The sequence below is a fragment of the Arvicola amphibius genome, chromosome 7 (assembly GCF_903992535.2).
Source record: "Arvicola amphibius chromosome 7, mArvAmp1.2, whole genome shotgun sequence".
Lineage (NCBI taxonomy): Eukaryota > Metazoa > Chordata > Mammalia > Rodentia > Cricetidae > Arvicola > Arvicola amphibius.
The window spans coordinates 12,390,381-12,406,176 of NC_052053.1; the positions used below are offsets into that span (position 1 = coordinate 12,390,381).

The 15,796-nt window shown below is 44.8% G+C and overlaps 1 protein-coding gene across 3 annotated transcripts in view; it reads right to left on the reverse strand.

The window, feature by feature from the left end:
- The window catches only part of Map3k20 (mitogen-activated protein kinase kinase kinase 20), a 158,335-nt gene extending 144,992 nt beyond the window's left edge, over positions 1 to 13,343 (reverse strand). Inside the window, exons 1-2 of one of the 3 annotated variants that reach the window (XM_038335733.1) lie at positions 12,983 to 13,343; positions 860 to 1,052 (exon numbers count right to left, since the gene is read on the reverse strand). In XM_038335733.1, coding sequence (XP_038191661.1) covers positions 860 to 1,018 — 159 coding nt within the window. In that variant the 5' untranslated portion in view covers positions 1,019 to 1,052; positions 12,983 to 13,343. Of the gene's footprint in view, positions 1 to 859; positions 1,053 to 1,201; positions 1,452 to 12,982 lie in introns of those variants that run through there. The other 2 variants (XM_038335732.2, XM_038335734.1) reach the window with 2 other exon arrangements.
- Positions 13,344 to 15,796: the final 2,453 nt, after the last annotated feature.

Below are 15,796 nucleotides of genomic sequence, written 5' to 3' on the forward strand. Positions count from 1 at the left end.
ACGTTACACAAGGCAATGGATATAAGGACGTCAACATACAATGCATGCACATGTTGAAGCATTAACAAGGCGGGCTCATAGACATTCAATTTTTTTTTTGTGTGTGTGTGTTCTTAGGATCAGTTAAAAGGATCAGTTAAATTTTTAAAAAGAACTTTAAAGAGAAAGCTACCATGCTTTCTCTTTATGGGTCAGCTATACAAGTTATTTAATTCCTGTGGTACCAAACACATCCAGGCCACATCCCTATGAAAGATGAAGACTCCAAGAGTTCAGGGCTCACCCACATCGAACACAAGTTCCAGACTCTAAAAGACAAAACCTTATTCTAATTTTACAAGGAAAGGCAACTCCGCCAAGCGCCTAATTCTTTACTTCGCAAAGACTCACTACTGTGAGCCAGTAGAGGTGAAACCTAAGAAGCCAGTATTGCTTAATTCAGTAGAAAAAAAATACTCTTTTTTTTTTTAAGACAACAACTAGGGACCACCCCCAACGCGAGGGGTAAAAATAGTAAGCAATGCAAATGTTACCTGTTACTCTGTGCTGCCCCCTCTTGGCTGCCCCGGAGATGTGAACGGCTCAAACGTGCCTGTTTCTGTAGGCCAGCCAATACAGAGAGCACCGGGCCCTTTTATACCATGGAATGAAATCCTCTAGCTTCAAATGACCCCTAGTAGAACTCAACTCTAAAGCACACACTGCAATATTTTCTATTTATGGGGTTCCCAAAATGGAAATTGGGAAAGAGCCTCGAGGAGCGGCCCCAAAGGACCTGCCAGATCCCTTGCAGCTCCGTGACCCCCAGGGCCTATTACATCCGAGCTGCTGCGCCGCCTCTGGTAGCAGAAGATCTTACCTCTTTCTCTATTTTGAGTAACTTCTTTACAGCCACCTCCTTGTCCTGTGATATCCATTTGGCTCGATAAACACTCCCAAAACTTCCTCCACCGCAGTTTTCGAAAAACTGCAAGTCGTCAAATTTAATTTGCACAAAGGAGGCGCCGAGAGACGACATCTCATAATGACAGAGTAGTCAACGTCCACACAATCTGGAGAGAGAAAGGAGAGACACGCTGGATCACAAACAAGTCAGAGTCCTGCTGCCGATATTTATACCGAGTCCTGTGAAACTTCCAGAAAGAGCAGGATGACTTCAGAAAGAAAAGCGAGACGAACACATCGAAATGAAAGCGCTCACCCTGGCAGCCGGCGCAAAATCCAACAACGGCTTGCCCAGGCTTGGGACCGGCTCAGATTCCTCCGCCACAAAACCTGTCACAGCGCTTCCTACACATCCCGAGGAGCTCTGCCTAAAGGCTTCTGTGTCACCAGGTCTCCTACTAGGAAGGCCTGACACACAGAAACCATGCTTTCTTTCAACAGTAAGCTAGCATAGCTCGTCTGGCATGCGTGGCATGCCGTCTCTCCGTGTTGCCCTTACTTAACAGGAAACGTACCCAGCCTAAGCCGGGGCGCATCCTAGCGCCAGCCGGGCCAAAAACGCTGCAAAGTAAACACGCATTCAGTGTTTAGACTCCAAACAAGATTTCACCGAGGAGTGAAAGAAAAGGTGGCCAAGTGCTGCCAAACGTGTCTCACTAGGCTGCACACCATAGCAGAACCTATTTTCTGAGACGTTGTCCCTGCTTACAATATATTAAGTCACCCAAAGAATACTGCCAAATATGTTAAAAAATATATATTATGCTTGTTTCCAGAGGAACAGATGACCCCTCCCAGAGACTACTTCAGTGAGATCCTCTGTGACTGAAGGGCTCTTACTCTTCCCCAGGTATGTGTCCATTCCTAGTCCTCTATGCCAAACCATAAATTAGCAGGAAAAGCAAAACCCTAGACACACAGATGATGGCGTAAGCTTCTGAGCAGGCATAAAAAGCTGCAGGCGGTAGATAAAAGAATCTGCATGTGCACCCTTTCTGGGACTGTAAACCAGAATATTATAATCATGGAGCAAAAGGTGGACCTATATTTGAGGACCCATAAAACAATTGGCTTATGCTCCCAACGGTCACCATCATGCATGACTTTTAACAAATGAAAAGAAAACAGCTATATAAGAACGTAAAGGCATCTATGATAAAATGCAATGTAGGCCACTCTGCATTTATCTTCTATCTATAAACATTGAGACATACTGAAATATGATGCCTGCAACTTACTTTCAGAGGATTCTGACACCATCCCCCAAAGCACACGAGGGAAGGGGAACACAGGCGTGTAAGAGGGAGAAAGCAACGTGACAGAATTAAGAGCAAATCAGAAAGCTGCGCAGGCCTTTTACTACCCTGGCCATTTTCTATGAAGCCTGAATTTTTTTTTTTCCTTCCAAAATATAAGGTCGAAGGAAACAGTCTGCAGCGCTAGGAAGCCAGCGTCTCCATGTACAATGCAGGGCTTTGCGGAGAGATGCACACGGGCGGCTAAGAGAGTTTAGTGTGCAGCTGGCTTAGCCATCCCATTTTAGGAGCATCAGCTCACTGAAGAATGCTGATTCCTTACGCGAAGTCCAAGTCTGCTCTACGTTAGGGAGAAGGCAAGAAAGAACAATGAAGCAATTTGTTTGTCCTCTAATATTTAGAGCCTTCCACTGTTTAGAAGAGGGAGCCTGCACAAAACCACAGGGAGGGGGACGGCTGTGGGGAACGCAGGCACAGTCTACTGACACACTTAATCTAGCGATATTTCATAAGACTCATTACAATCCAAAGTTAGCTGCAGAAAAAAAGGGTCTATAGAAAATGTAGGAGAATATGCCCGACCAATGCAGATAGTGGGTGCAAAGCAAAAAGCTTTTTATAATAAATGTCAAATGCTATGCTAGCTCTCCGTGGGGCAGCAGAGGACAGGTCTATGTTTTTATAATCAATTTTATCAGACAATGCAAACCCACTGCCTCCCTGTCCCCCACTCAGCTCTCACTGCTGAGAAAGCCACGCATGCCGGCTCCTTTGAGCATTCGCTCTTCTTTATCACATTTCTAGGGGATGTGATTAAACACTGTCACTTCTTAACGTTTCCCATTTCAGATCTTGTTACAATTCCCTGCGAGGGAGTCAGCTCTTACACAACACCCTCAGCCTCCATAGGCTCAGGTGCTAGGCTGTTCTAACCCCTCTGTTCACAACCCCATACATTTGGCTAAGTCAATATTCGCAGTTCGTAGTAGTCTTGCAAAGTCAATATTATTCCCAGCACCGCCATACGGCAATTATATCTTACTTAAATAACTTTTCGTTTCTTCTGGAGTTACTAGTTGCCCTGTGTTTTCTTCTATTGTTTGTTTAGCTTTTCATGCTACTGACAAACTTAGCCAACCCATCAAATTCTCCCAGGACTGCAAAACTCTCAACAAAGGATAAAGAGGAGAGAGAGAGAGAGAGAGAGAGAGAGAGAGAGAGAGAGAGAGAGAGAGAGAGAGAGAGAGAGAGAGACTGAGATAGAGAGATGAGAGAGAGAGAGAGAGAGAGAGAGGATAGAAGGAGAAGAGAAGAAGAAGAAGAGAAGAAAGACGAAGAAGAAGAAAGAAGAAGAAGAAGAAGAAGAAGAAGAAGAAGAAGAAGAAGAAGAAGAAGAAGAAGAAGAAGAAGAAGAAGAAGAAGAAGAAGAACCCACCAAATATCTGTTAGCATGGAGGAAGGAAGATGCTGGTTTTCATGGAGACATTCTTTCTTAACAGCTCATCTTGATTCAATCTGGCTGGAATGGCTGCTTCCCAGGTCAGACTGTAACTGGGATTTCTTCTCCTGTGCTATTCAAAGACCTTCCTTCTCCTTCACCCTCTGAGGGAAAACCTTGCCCTTGGACCTTCAGTTTCTCTGTCTTGGTTTACTTCTGCACTTTGACATTTGTCTTTCATTGGCTCTCTGAGCATAAAGCACAGAATGGGGTTTTTGAGTCTCCACTAGCAACCTGTCTGCTCTTCTAGGAAGAATATTATCCTTTATGTAGTTGTGGAAGTGTTATTTCATTTTCTTCACATTTTTAAAATTAACTTATCCACTGATTTTATGAGTGCATGTGTGTCTGGGTGCACAGAAACCGAAGGGGTCATCAGATCTCCCAGAAATGGGGTCACACAAACGGTTGTAAAGCACCAGGTGGGTGCCAGGAACTGAACCCGGGTCCTCTGCAAGAGTACCAAGGACTCTTAATCATGAGTTTATTTCACTGAATTTCTTTGTTTTCCTCCAAGACTTATCTCTTTATTATATGTGTATAAGTGTTTTGCTTGCATGTATGTATGTGCACCATGTACATGCCTGGTGCCTGCAGTGTTCAGAAGAAAGCATTACATCCTCTGGGATTCGCTACAGACAGTCATCAGCTTCCATGAGGGTGCTGGGAATGGAACCCAGGTTCCCGGAAAGAACAACACATGCTGTGAACCCCTGAGTCGTTTTTTTAGTCCCTCCTTCATTTCAAGGGCAGCTTTTTACCTTTTTTTTTCTGAAAGCTTTTAGAATTACTTTTTATCTGTAGAAGTCCACCTTTTATTAGGCTGTCCTTGGAGATGATTTGTTTGTTCCCCACCCCCCCTCCCCCGCTCACTGACAGGACACTCAGTTCCAATCTTTAACTTGCGTCTTTGAGTCTCAACTGTCTCATGTTCCTTACCACTTGAGCCGCACGTATTTCATGTCTTAGTCCTCATACATGCATGAAGCCCTCATGTGCTGACCTCTGTCACATCTACATGCTGGGTGCAGGCAACACAGCTGCTTCAAACGCCCACCTCCACCTAGCAAACCTGCCCCTCATATCGTCTCCGAAGCCCCTATGAAACATCACATTCTTTCTACCCAGCCATCTTTCCCATCACACTCCCACCAGAACATAAACCTAAACCCGGAGCTCATTTCTATCCATCCTGGGTTTTCAGCACCAGACACGCAGCACAGCGCCTTTTCTGCTCTAGCCTGTCTGCTCAGTTCACTAATGGCGTTTAGATATTTTTTCCCATGATAATCCCTGGAGCTGCAGAGATTTTAGTCAAACTCGGAAACTCACACCTGCCATTTTCACAGAGCCTGCAGAGGACTCTAAATCAAATCTGTTTGAGAAGCTGCCGCAGGCTTCTTGGGGAACCTGGGGCCTCCAGTACTGGGTGCCTCTCAGTTTGGGTTGAGACAGAGGAGGGGAGGAGAAACCCTTTCCCAAACAGAGAAGGATGTGATCAACAAGAACTAACTTGAACCCACGGGTCAGGACCCTTGGCTACGGTGGCCACCCCGACGAGAGGCAACAAGGTACATTCGTCCACGTCGGTTACTCACACTGTAGTATACCCCACTGTTGGGAACTGGCTCTACATGAATGGACGGTGCAATTACTTGGATGTTTTATTGAGACTATAAAAAAAATTAAGTCCCTTCTAATTTCTAAAGAGATTAACAATTTTAAGAGTGTCTCAGTGAAGGTTTTAACTCCAGTGAGCTCAGCAAGGCATCAAACCCCTCAGTAAAAATTTGGTTTAGCTCTCCACCCCTGTATACATATGTACATATGTGTGCATACATATATATGTGTGTGTGTGCGCACGCGTGCATGTATGTATGTATGCATATATTTCAGGCTACATATGTATATTGCTTCCTCTTTCATTTTAAGTCGCTATTCAAAGACCAGTTTACGAGGAGAATGAAATATGAGTTGCCACTACCCAAACCCAGAGCATCTTGGGAAGAAACTGATCAAATCACAGCATCAAGACCTGATCAAATTATGCTCGAGTTTCTCAGAAATATCCCTACTGTCTAGACCAGTAAAGCCATCTATTAGACAGGGAGCCATCTATACATACATATGTTTACAAAGGCTACCAGATGACACACAATGTTTTCAACCCACTCCATCGGAGACTGGCTTTTACCCAATACAGACAATCCCGCAGCCCTGCAGGTAGACTCCGAATAGGAAGTCACGAAAATCAGAACATAGTAAGGGGTCACACATTTGAAAACAAAAGAAAGTTAGTTAAATTCAGCCATCTGCTGACTTCATGATTTCAAAAATGTCCCTAAATTAAAAATACAAAAATAATTTCAACTATTAACTAAACTGATAAAAGCATACATAGTGTCATTTAGCAGAACCATATCAAGGTGGAAAAGTCTTTTTTTTTTCTTTTTTTTTCTTTTTTTGGTTTTTCGAGACAGGGTTTCTTTGCGGCTTTTTTAGTGCCTGTCCTGGAACTAGCTCTTGTAGACCAGGCTGGCCTCGAACTCACAGAGATCCGCCTGCCTCTGCCTCCCGAGTGCTGGGATTAAAGGCGTGCGCCAAGGTGGAAAAGTCTTAAACGTAATATACTACTTAACTTTTCAGTTTCCCATCTTCTCAATGAGGGAGCTGGGGTCAGGACTTAGCTCACGGGTCTTTAATTTGCCTCTTGATTTTTCAAATGGGTATCAATCTCAAGTCAGTTATCTGTCACTTTATGTCTGTCAGAGATTTAAAATAAAAATAAGAGACTACTTGGATGTCTACCATTTGAGAAGCAAAGTTTTACAATTAGATGGGACTGAGTCGAATTCTGTCTCCACCTCTCTTGAAAGAGCCACGTTTCTTCCAATGATGCCATTTCTAAACCTCGTAAAGAAGGGTTTTGAGATCACCTCCATCTGGTAATCCTGATGGCACTGGAAAGGGAAGCCTCACTTCTAAGCACAGACAAGCAGCACAGCTAAGAGCAAAAACCCAGTTAGCCAGAGCGAGAGCTGCAGACCCCAGTACAAGCTACCTGAGCTCAGTCCGGGCGAAGGACTGTGTCTCTGCAAAGTAGGCTTCCCGCGGCTTCCCCCAGACTCTTCATGGGGAAGCAGAGAAGGTGTGGAATCTACACACAACAGGTAGAAATGGAGGCCCTCTAACTGTTGTCTAAGCTTTGATGCCACCCACTCTTTCAGCCTTCATAATCAGTCATGTCCCGTCCCCCCCCCATGTACAGAACTGAATTCTATTTTATTTCAGTCGCTTCTGCTGCCCAACTGTTGAAAATGGCTGGTGGATTTCTAAGTGCTTTTCAGTTGTGTTTATGTGTCTTAACTTCTTCCCACCCTTGTGTTTCCTCTCCCTTTAGAGGTTGGGTCATTGTGTAAAAATCTATCTTACTAGCAAGGATTATTTAGTTATTCCCCACACAAGGTCTTGCTATATTGTCCAGGCTGGCCTTGAGCTTGTGATGCCCCTACCTCGGCTTCCCAAAGTTAAAGATGTATACCAAGATGCCTAGCTATACATATAATTTTTTTCCTTTCAAACTGTTTTTCCATAGAGATGAATCCCATTTAAGTTACTAGAAGGTTTTTTCCTTGTACTTTTAGATATTAGTATTTGTAGAACATATTTATTCAATTACAGTACTCACTTTCTGTCGTCTTCCTTCTGATCTTATCTATTCATATTATATGGGCCCTGACTCAAGAAAACTATAATCTTCTCTATCAAATACCTCCACATCATAATGAAAATATTTTTTAAATTAACTTTACAAATGAAGTCTGGGATTTCTCTGGACTGTTCTCTTTTGGATATATATGAACTCGTTATTTTTAATGTATATACTTCCTCTTTTTCCAGCCCTAACTTAAACTTTCCTTTTTTTCTTTCTTCACAAAAGTAGTTCTACATTTATTTCTGGCACAACATAAGAAGAAAAACTAATTTGTGTCACCGTGATCAAGATAAACTTTTAAAGAGATTTCTCAAGCTGAAGAGATAGCTCAGTGGATAAGATTATTTGCTATGCAAACAAAAGGACTTGGGTTCAAATCCCTGACATCTAGGAGAAAGTCACACACGTCAGTGCAGGCCTGTAATCCCCAGCACTGGCGGTGGGGACTCTGGGAGCTTGCTAGCCAGCCAGTCTAGCCAAAATGGCAAGCTTCAGACTCAGTGAGAGACCGTGGCTCAAACAATAAAGCGGGAGAGATAGAAGACACCTAGCATCGTCCTCTGGCCTCTGCATGCAGTTGCCCTGTACCTGCACACATACACATGCATATACCACACACACACAAGAGAGGAGGGGAGGGAGAGAAGAAGAAAGGATCTGGGGGGTCAGCAAGATGGCTGGACAGGTAAGAGCACTTGCCAGCAAGCCTGAGTTTGATCCTAGGAATGCACGTGGTAGATGACACTCCCACAAGCTGTCCTCTGACCTCCATACATTTCGCGCATCCAAACACACACATACACAATAATAAATACGTTTTCAAAAAAAAACTTAAAGCTGATTTCTCTAAAGCAGCCCTCAACCCCTACCCAACTGATGTGTGTTTCTTCATACAGTCCAGTAAGAAAATGTATCAAAACCACATATCGTCCTGTGCTTTACAAAGCTGTTTGCAATTACTGCCCTGTATTCTTTTAAGGGCATATTTTTTTCTAAGAAAAGGGAAGTCTTCGGTTTGATGTATTTCTTCATAATGTCAGGGTCAGAGATTTAAAGACACAATTCTTGAACAGACTGCTTTGTGCCCTTGTTTAAAAAAGAAAATCATTAATGACAACTAAGTTTATTAGTAAAACTAACTATAAGCCTGTCTACCTTGCTATTTTCTTCTAAACGGCTTTCAGAAAGGAACCCCTCACATAAAATAGGTTGGACCCAGGAAACAGGGCTCCTTCAGGCATGTATACAAGAAATCCAGCTTTAAATAAGAGTCTAGACGAGAACGGACGATCTCCCTTTCTCTCTCTGGGCTTCGCCATATATGTAACATGACTCTTCAGTTGGAGCAAAGGTTAAAATGAAAACAAGCTAGCTAAATGAAACATTCTTATGCATCCATTAATATTCCAATAAATGAAAATCAACTTCCGTAGCATACTTCCTTGCCAGAAATGCTGTTAGCAGAAATAAAATAAATGAGAAAGTACATCTACATCCTGGCTACCGGAGCAGCTCTCGTGGGAAAAGAGATGGGACTGCCACTGAGTAGAGACGAGAAAACGGAGAGGACATAGTTCTGGGGCTGCCTAGACGAAGGCCCAGGTGCCCCGGGGTGGGGCTCTTCTGGGGGCAAGGCCCACTTCCTAAGCCAGCCTCCCACTCATCCTGGGGATTTGCTGTACAGTTCTCTCCTCCAGAACTGTCCCCGTCAATCAGGAAACACCCAAGCAGCCTGGCTTCTGACAAATAAGGTGCAACCTCAGCCTGGGTACCTGGAAAGAATGCTTCCTAACAAGGGTCAATCAATATGCAGGTCAGAACCGGGTCAGCTGAAGGCAGATGAAAGATAAAGACAGACACCGGGAAATTCAAATTAGCCAAGAGCAAGACCCGATTATGCTTTGCTGACTGAGAGGTAGAAATTAGCTGTGGGTACAAGTTGCACAATTGCTGGTGACTAGGATAGCCCCACAAGAATCTATTCTGCCCTCTTAGTAGTGCGTGACGCATGCCTGAGTGTTCAGCGGGAGGTGGGGGCGTGGAGAAGAGATCCTGCATCAGCGAGACAAGAATGGGTGTGTCTCTAAGGCCTGCTTCAGCCTCGCTAGCATGATGACTAACCAGGCTAGTATGAGGTCCTGAGAGACCATCTTCCTTTCCTGGGAGGCGCATCTGACAGTAAACGAGAGGGATGTTCAGTAGTCTACATCATTGATGGAAAGAGTAGAAGTTCTGGGGCCACACTCTTGGAATTCTCGCATAGCTGGAGAGCTCCACATTCCAAAGTCCGTCTCGAACTCTTCTCTTACATCCCCAAAGCAAAGAGCTCTTTCCATCTCGGGACCATCAGGAGAACCACAGACTCTATAGACTCCTGGGATGGATGAACTAATTCCATTCTTTCCCTAGCAAAATGGAGTTACCTCTTCTGTCAGCCTGGGGCTACAAACCTTAGCAGGGCCGACCCCATCTTCCCGTCTGCGTATTTCCACATAAGCAGCACACAACACTGCAGAGGAGGTTGGTGAGTCCTACTTTCTGGCCTTAAAGCAACCATCTGACTTTAAGATGTGGAGGAGTAAATGTGTCTGTTTATATTGCTTTGCTTAGTTGAGTTAAGAGAAGACTGGAAAGTCCACATGAATTTTTAGGGTTAAATGAAAGATTTTTAAAGCAAACATTTGCCTACTTTGGAGGTGCTTATTGGCCGCAGACCCTCAAAGGGACATACTCCTTCTCCTTCACAGTAGGGTATTTTGATAGAAAAGCTTAACCAAGTATTTACTCCGTGACCTAGAGACAAACGTGTCCCTTCTCTTTTAGGGTTTCCTATGTGAAATCCAGAGATGGGTCCAGAAAGGACTGATGGACCCTGGAGAGAGGAAGTACTCAAAATGAGCCCACAAATGGCTCCAATAGATCTTAGCTCTGCTTCCCAGCCATAGCCTTCCCATGTTTCCCTAACTTCCGAAGTCTTCATCTATGTGTCCCCAACACACAGTATCACAGTCGCTTTGAAAACCCTTGTACACAAGAGGAGTGGCTAGGAAGACTCCATCTCAGCATATGCATTTAAGTACGACAGGAACAAGGCAAAATCCTGTGGGCAAGCCTTGCCGGGGAAAGCTGAAGCAAGCCCCCAGCTTGAGAAACGTGGGAAAGCCCTTTGTGCACTCAGTCGCCGTAACTGGAGTTTCCCGGACTAGCCCCGGCATTTCCACATGCCGTCTCATAGACAGGTATCACTGCCTCCCAAGGGTGTAAACGTCAGCCAAGCCTCATTTACAAACGGCAAAACTGGGATTCACCTTGGGTCTCCTCCTTTTCTTCCACCGTATACTCTGCTCCATCATTTACTGCCTCCTGATTTTCCTCTTAAAACAGATCCGTCTCTTGTTAGCCTAATAACTGGATGGCTTTAGTTTTCTACGAGCAATGGTGTCAATGGGCTAAATATCAGATGTCCCCCCCCCCCCACGGTGTTTTAGAGGGCTGGGATTATTTAACTCCTGTTTTGCTCAATACCTCAGCTGTCTCTCCAGGGTCAGCAACAAAAACCCCTGAAGTATTAGTCAAACTATCTGGCATGGATGGCTCTCTTCCCTCACAAGTAACAACTTTGGATATATAGATGTAACTGTATTTGTTTATGTGCAGTGGGTCAAGGTTAACAGACACAAAGGAAGTAGCCTAAATCTTCCCCATAGTAAGACAGAAGGTGTCTCAGCTGTTGCTATTATATTTAGATAGACCAGTCCCCGTCCCTTGTCAATCTGTCCAGGGCAGAATAAAATGGAAAACAAATGATCCCAACTTTTATCCCCAGCATCTGAGGGTACAGAGGCTATCTTATTCTGACAATACCGTATCACCATGAACACCTTTTCTCATTGTAACAGGGGTTCTCAATGACTTTTCTCTGAATGTGTCAAGCTTTAAACTCCACTGTCCGTTTTGCTGGGCGCACTGTGAGCTTCATCTGACCACTTTCACGAAACGTCCCTGTAATTCTCCAGTGGATCCTTTGATGATTCAGTTCACTCCACGCCCTTCGTAACTCCTGTTGCTAACTCTACAGCCCTATCAGACTCAGTTTCACTGCTGAGCCCAGATAGGCACGGAGCCAATGTATTGCCAATAGCACTCACTCTGCACTAACTTAAAATACACAGTGCAGCTTGCCAAGTTTCCTTATTTGGCGAGAAGGTCCCTCAGTTCCCAAGATCTTTGACCATCCATTTTTAGATCTAAATCTGTGCGCTTAATATTTGGTTATTACTTCTCTTAATGTGTTCTTATGCACCCCCCCCCCCAAATACTTTTAAAGGATCAATCATCTACTCGCTTCCCTGGAAAATAAAATGTTCCCCACTTAAACTTTTGACTTGCACATTCTCAAGTTTAAAACACACAAACACGCTTCACAATAACTCCAAAAAGTACTTGTAGAAATTATATTGTAAAAGGTTAAAATAAACAGTACACAGTGCTCCAAAAAAAAAACCCCACCATTTTCCTCTGTCTTAATTCTCTTTCCAAACAAGCTAAATTCATGTTCATTTACAATCTCACAAATCTCTCACTAATGTAGCAGAAATCTAAAACAAAGACTCTACAAATGACCAAAACCATAATTAAAATGCAGCCGCCACTTTTTTTTTTTTTAATCAAAGAAGGAACGAAATGTCAGTGTAGAAACAGGCCTACGACAAAGAAGTCTGGTCTTGAATCATTTATTTATTTTTATCGTTAAATATTTTGGTAGGTTTGGATCCACTAAATCCTGACAGTCGGTTTCATCTACGGTCAAGAAAGCCAGAAGATTCGCTCTAACTACTTCTGGGGTAAAACAGGAAGACACTTTAACAACAGCCTGAACTCAGATATCCTCAATCCATTCTGGAAGACAGTTCTCATACGCATTATTAATGAAGGCTGCTTATTGTGAAATCGCTGGAACGGGCCACCAAATGGTGTGCTTTCATTATTAACGAAACTAACAAAAATAGTAATTATGTTCCCCATAAACAGTGCTTATGCAGGATCTCCAGGCGCATGAGAAACATACATTTTGAGCAACTCAACAATGACGTGCCATTGTTTTTCAGGCAGTTCCATGTCATCTGGTCAGTTTAGAATTAAAGTTTTTCGGAAAGCTGTCACACGCGGGGAGAGGCATGACTGCTGCCCGGGGGCACTCACAGCCAAACCGGGTGTGAGTCCCCGAGTCCATGACACCCGCGTGTGCTCCCAGGGAAGGGAAAGGTGCTCGGGAAGGGCAGCCGCCACAGGCGCCCGGGCTGTGGCAGGCCGGGCTCTTCCGGGCACTGACTGCTCCACGGGACTCTCCCGGGCTTGCCCAAGCCGTACTCGGCCCAGAGACAGGGAACCACGGGGCCCCAGGGCACCATGCGAAGGGCTGCAGGGCACCGGGCGCGGGCCGAGGACAGCGGCCCGCCGAGCCCCGGCCTCCCGCACCCGCGCAGCCCTAGTCCCCGCATGTCCGGGCCCGGAAGATCCTCCAGGGTGGTGCTCCCTCCCTCTTCCCCGGTCCCTCGTGATCCCTACCTGGCTCCCGGGCCGGGTGCGAGCGGCGGCGGGGGTCGGGGACGGCGGCCCGCGCTGCTCCCACGCTTCCGCCGGAGTCAGGAGTTGAACATTCCGCCTCTCCGCGCGGCGCCAATGAGGACGACGTCGCTGCAACAGCACCACCTACCTACGGGCGCGGTACCTCCTGGCCCCCAGCCTCCCGGCACGCCCGGCCCAGCGCCCAGAGGAAAGACCGGGACTCGGGGTCACACAGACCCCAGGTGCTGCACGCCCCTCGCGGGACCTGATGCTCTGCCTGGGAGGGGGACAACAGGGAAGTCGATTTCTAAGAAGACAGGGTTGCAGGTGCCTCAGTTGGGACCATCAACAGGTACTTTGGGAATTTTGAGGAGGAGTCACAGATTGCTGCTCTGGTTGGTGACTTTAAGGTGAAATCCCTGAGATTTCACATTGAGGTGACAGAGTCCATTGCAAGTGTGGAAGAAAAAAAAAGTGGCACCGGACTTTAGGAAATTTAAAAAAAAAGAATGGCTGGGGAGAATGGAACTGGAGAGGAAAGAGAGAAGAGATTGCAAAAGTAGGAGAGTCATTTTCTGAATACGAATTTAGTCATGCACACACTTGGAGAATTATGGAAAGTGGAAGCGGAGTAAAATGGGTGTTTGTGTTTTAGCGCACTGCTTTATATTGGAGCACGTGACCTACAAGCCCTCAGAATTTTAAGTCACGTTCTTTACTTCCCATTCATTTTAGTGGTGATTTAGAGAGTTGCCTGGGCATGGAAACAGGATTAATGGTAGATATTGTCACTTCCTGCTTACAGATAGGACCTCGAGGACCTGAGTTAGAGGGTTCAACATAAGAAAAGGAAATTGGAATTGAGAGACATGTTTCAGAAAGGGGCCACAGAAATTGGTGACCCATTCGATTGGGAAAGAAGAAGGTGGTGATGCCAGGATTTGAGACCTGGGTGTCAGGAAGAATGATGGTGTCGTTGACAGAAATAGAAATCTGTGGAGAGGAAGCTGGCTTCCTGCTGAGTTTTGAAGCCATGAGAGGAAGAGCAGGTAGAGATGAAACAAGAAACGGAAATCAGAAGGGAAGCCAAAGGAGAAATAGAAATTTTGAAAAGCGTTCATATATGTTTACGGTATGAATGTGGAAGGGTGGGTAAACATAAATTAATAATTTTAAAAAGCCCTTCTGGCCTGTTATTGCAAAGACTGAGGATTTTAGATTAATAAATTACATCTTGGTAACCGAGAAGACTGAAGAAAACTTCCACACTTAAAAAAAAAAATTCTGTGCTAGGTGATCAAACGATTGTAGAAGCCTCCAGTCTACTCAAAAAAAAAAAAAAATGAGTGATGGGCGGGCTCTTCAGGGCACTGTGAGCATGAAGAGACACTGTCACCTACCTTAGCTTTATTAAAGGTGCTGGGTTGCATCGTGACTCTAGCATGGAAGGCAGAGAACCTGGCGTTGCTGTTGGTCCCCTGGGTTATCAGGTGGGACATGTGGCTGGACAGATCTCGGTTTCTCCCTTACCAGAATGAGGTGTTAGACTCCAGCTCGACTGCCAGCCAGCCATGCATTACTGGGAGCATGGAGCTCCCAGCATAAGCTTCCATAGTTTAACCTAATCATCCCTCCAGCTCATCCACTTTTCATTCATTCTATTTCCCCTCTATAATTAGGCTGCAGGGTAACCAACAGGAACAATAGACTTTACAAGATAGTTTTGAAGCCATACTTGACGGAGCATCTCAGACATCCAGTTTATGTTGCAAGTTTCTTGAGGCCATACCTTGTATCCTATTGAGAAGGACCATGACTGTAATAAAGGCACAAAGATTCTGTGATAAACTGCCTGCCTCAACCTCTTTTTAAGAGTTACTTTTATTTTGTGTGTATGACTGTTTCACCTGCATGTGTGTATGGGCACTATATGTGTGCCTGGTGCCTACAGTGGTCAGAAGAGGGTGTCAGGGTCAGTGGAATTAGAGTTACATATTGTTGTGAGCCCCCATGTAGGTACTAGGAACCAAGGCCCATTGCAAGAGCAGCCAGTGCTCTTACCCCCTGAGCCATCTTTCCAGCCCCATGGCTGCAACCTTTGATTCTTCCAACTGCCTGTTTACTTGTGACTATATTGCTCTCTTTAGATCCCAGAGCTGATATAGTCTATTATTGTGCTAATTCCTATCACTTATTCTGCTGTTTCAAACTTTTAAAAAAATCTTTTGGCAAGTTGATTTTTTTTTTTTTTTGGATAATCCTCACTGGGCAGAATATAGATTTACAAATGTAAACGGCAATAGCAAAACAGTTCTGGTCAAAACTCGATCAAACCTTGTTATTCTTTCATTTCAAAGGCTTACACACACACAAAAAAAATAGATGTATTCACAGCAGTGATATGGTTCAGACATCCTTAGCACCCTCTTATAACCAAGAACACCTTCAAAAATCAGCATGCATTCTATAAATATATAAATATACCTGAACAAAATATTACCTAACTCCTTATTCAATGAGATTGTTTCCCCTAAACTCCCCTTTAATAGAAGTCCTGGAAGTGCCACTAGCTATCAAGCAGGTGACTTGAAAGGAAGTAAGCCATCCGTATGCCCGCCTGCCCTGGGAGTGCCAACAGCTGCAACACAGGCTATTGTGGGGCATTTTCTCTAGCCGTCTTCGCCCTACATCTCAGATTGAGAAACTTTGATGTCTGGACCACAGCGTCACATCTCAGAATTACCCACCTTGTCTCCAAAGGCCAGTGCTTCAGCTGCGGGACAAGCTGTGAGCGCCTAGGAAATTAAGGCATAC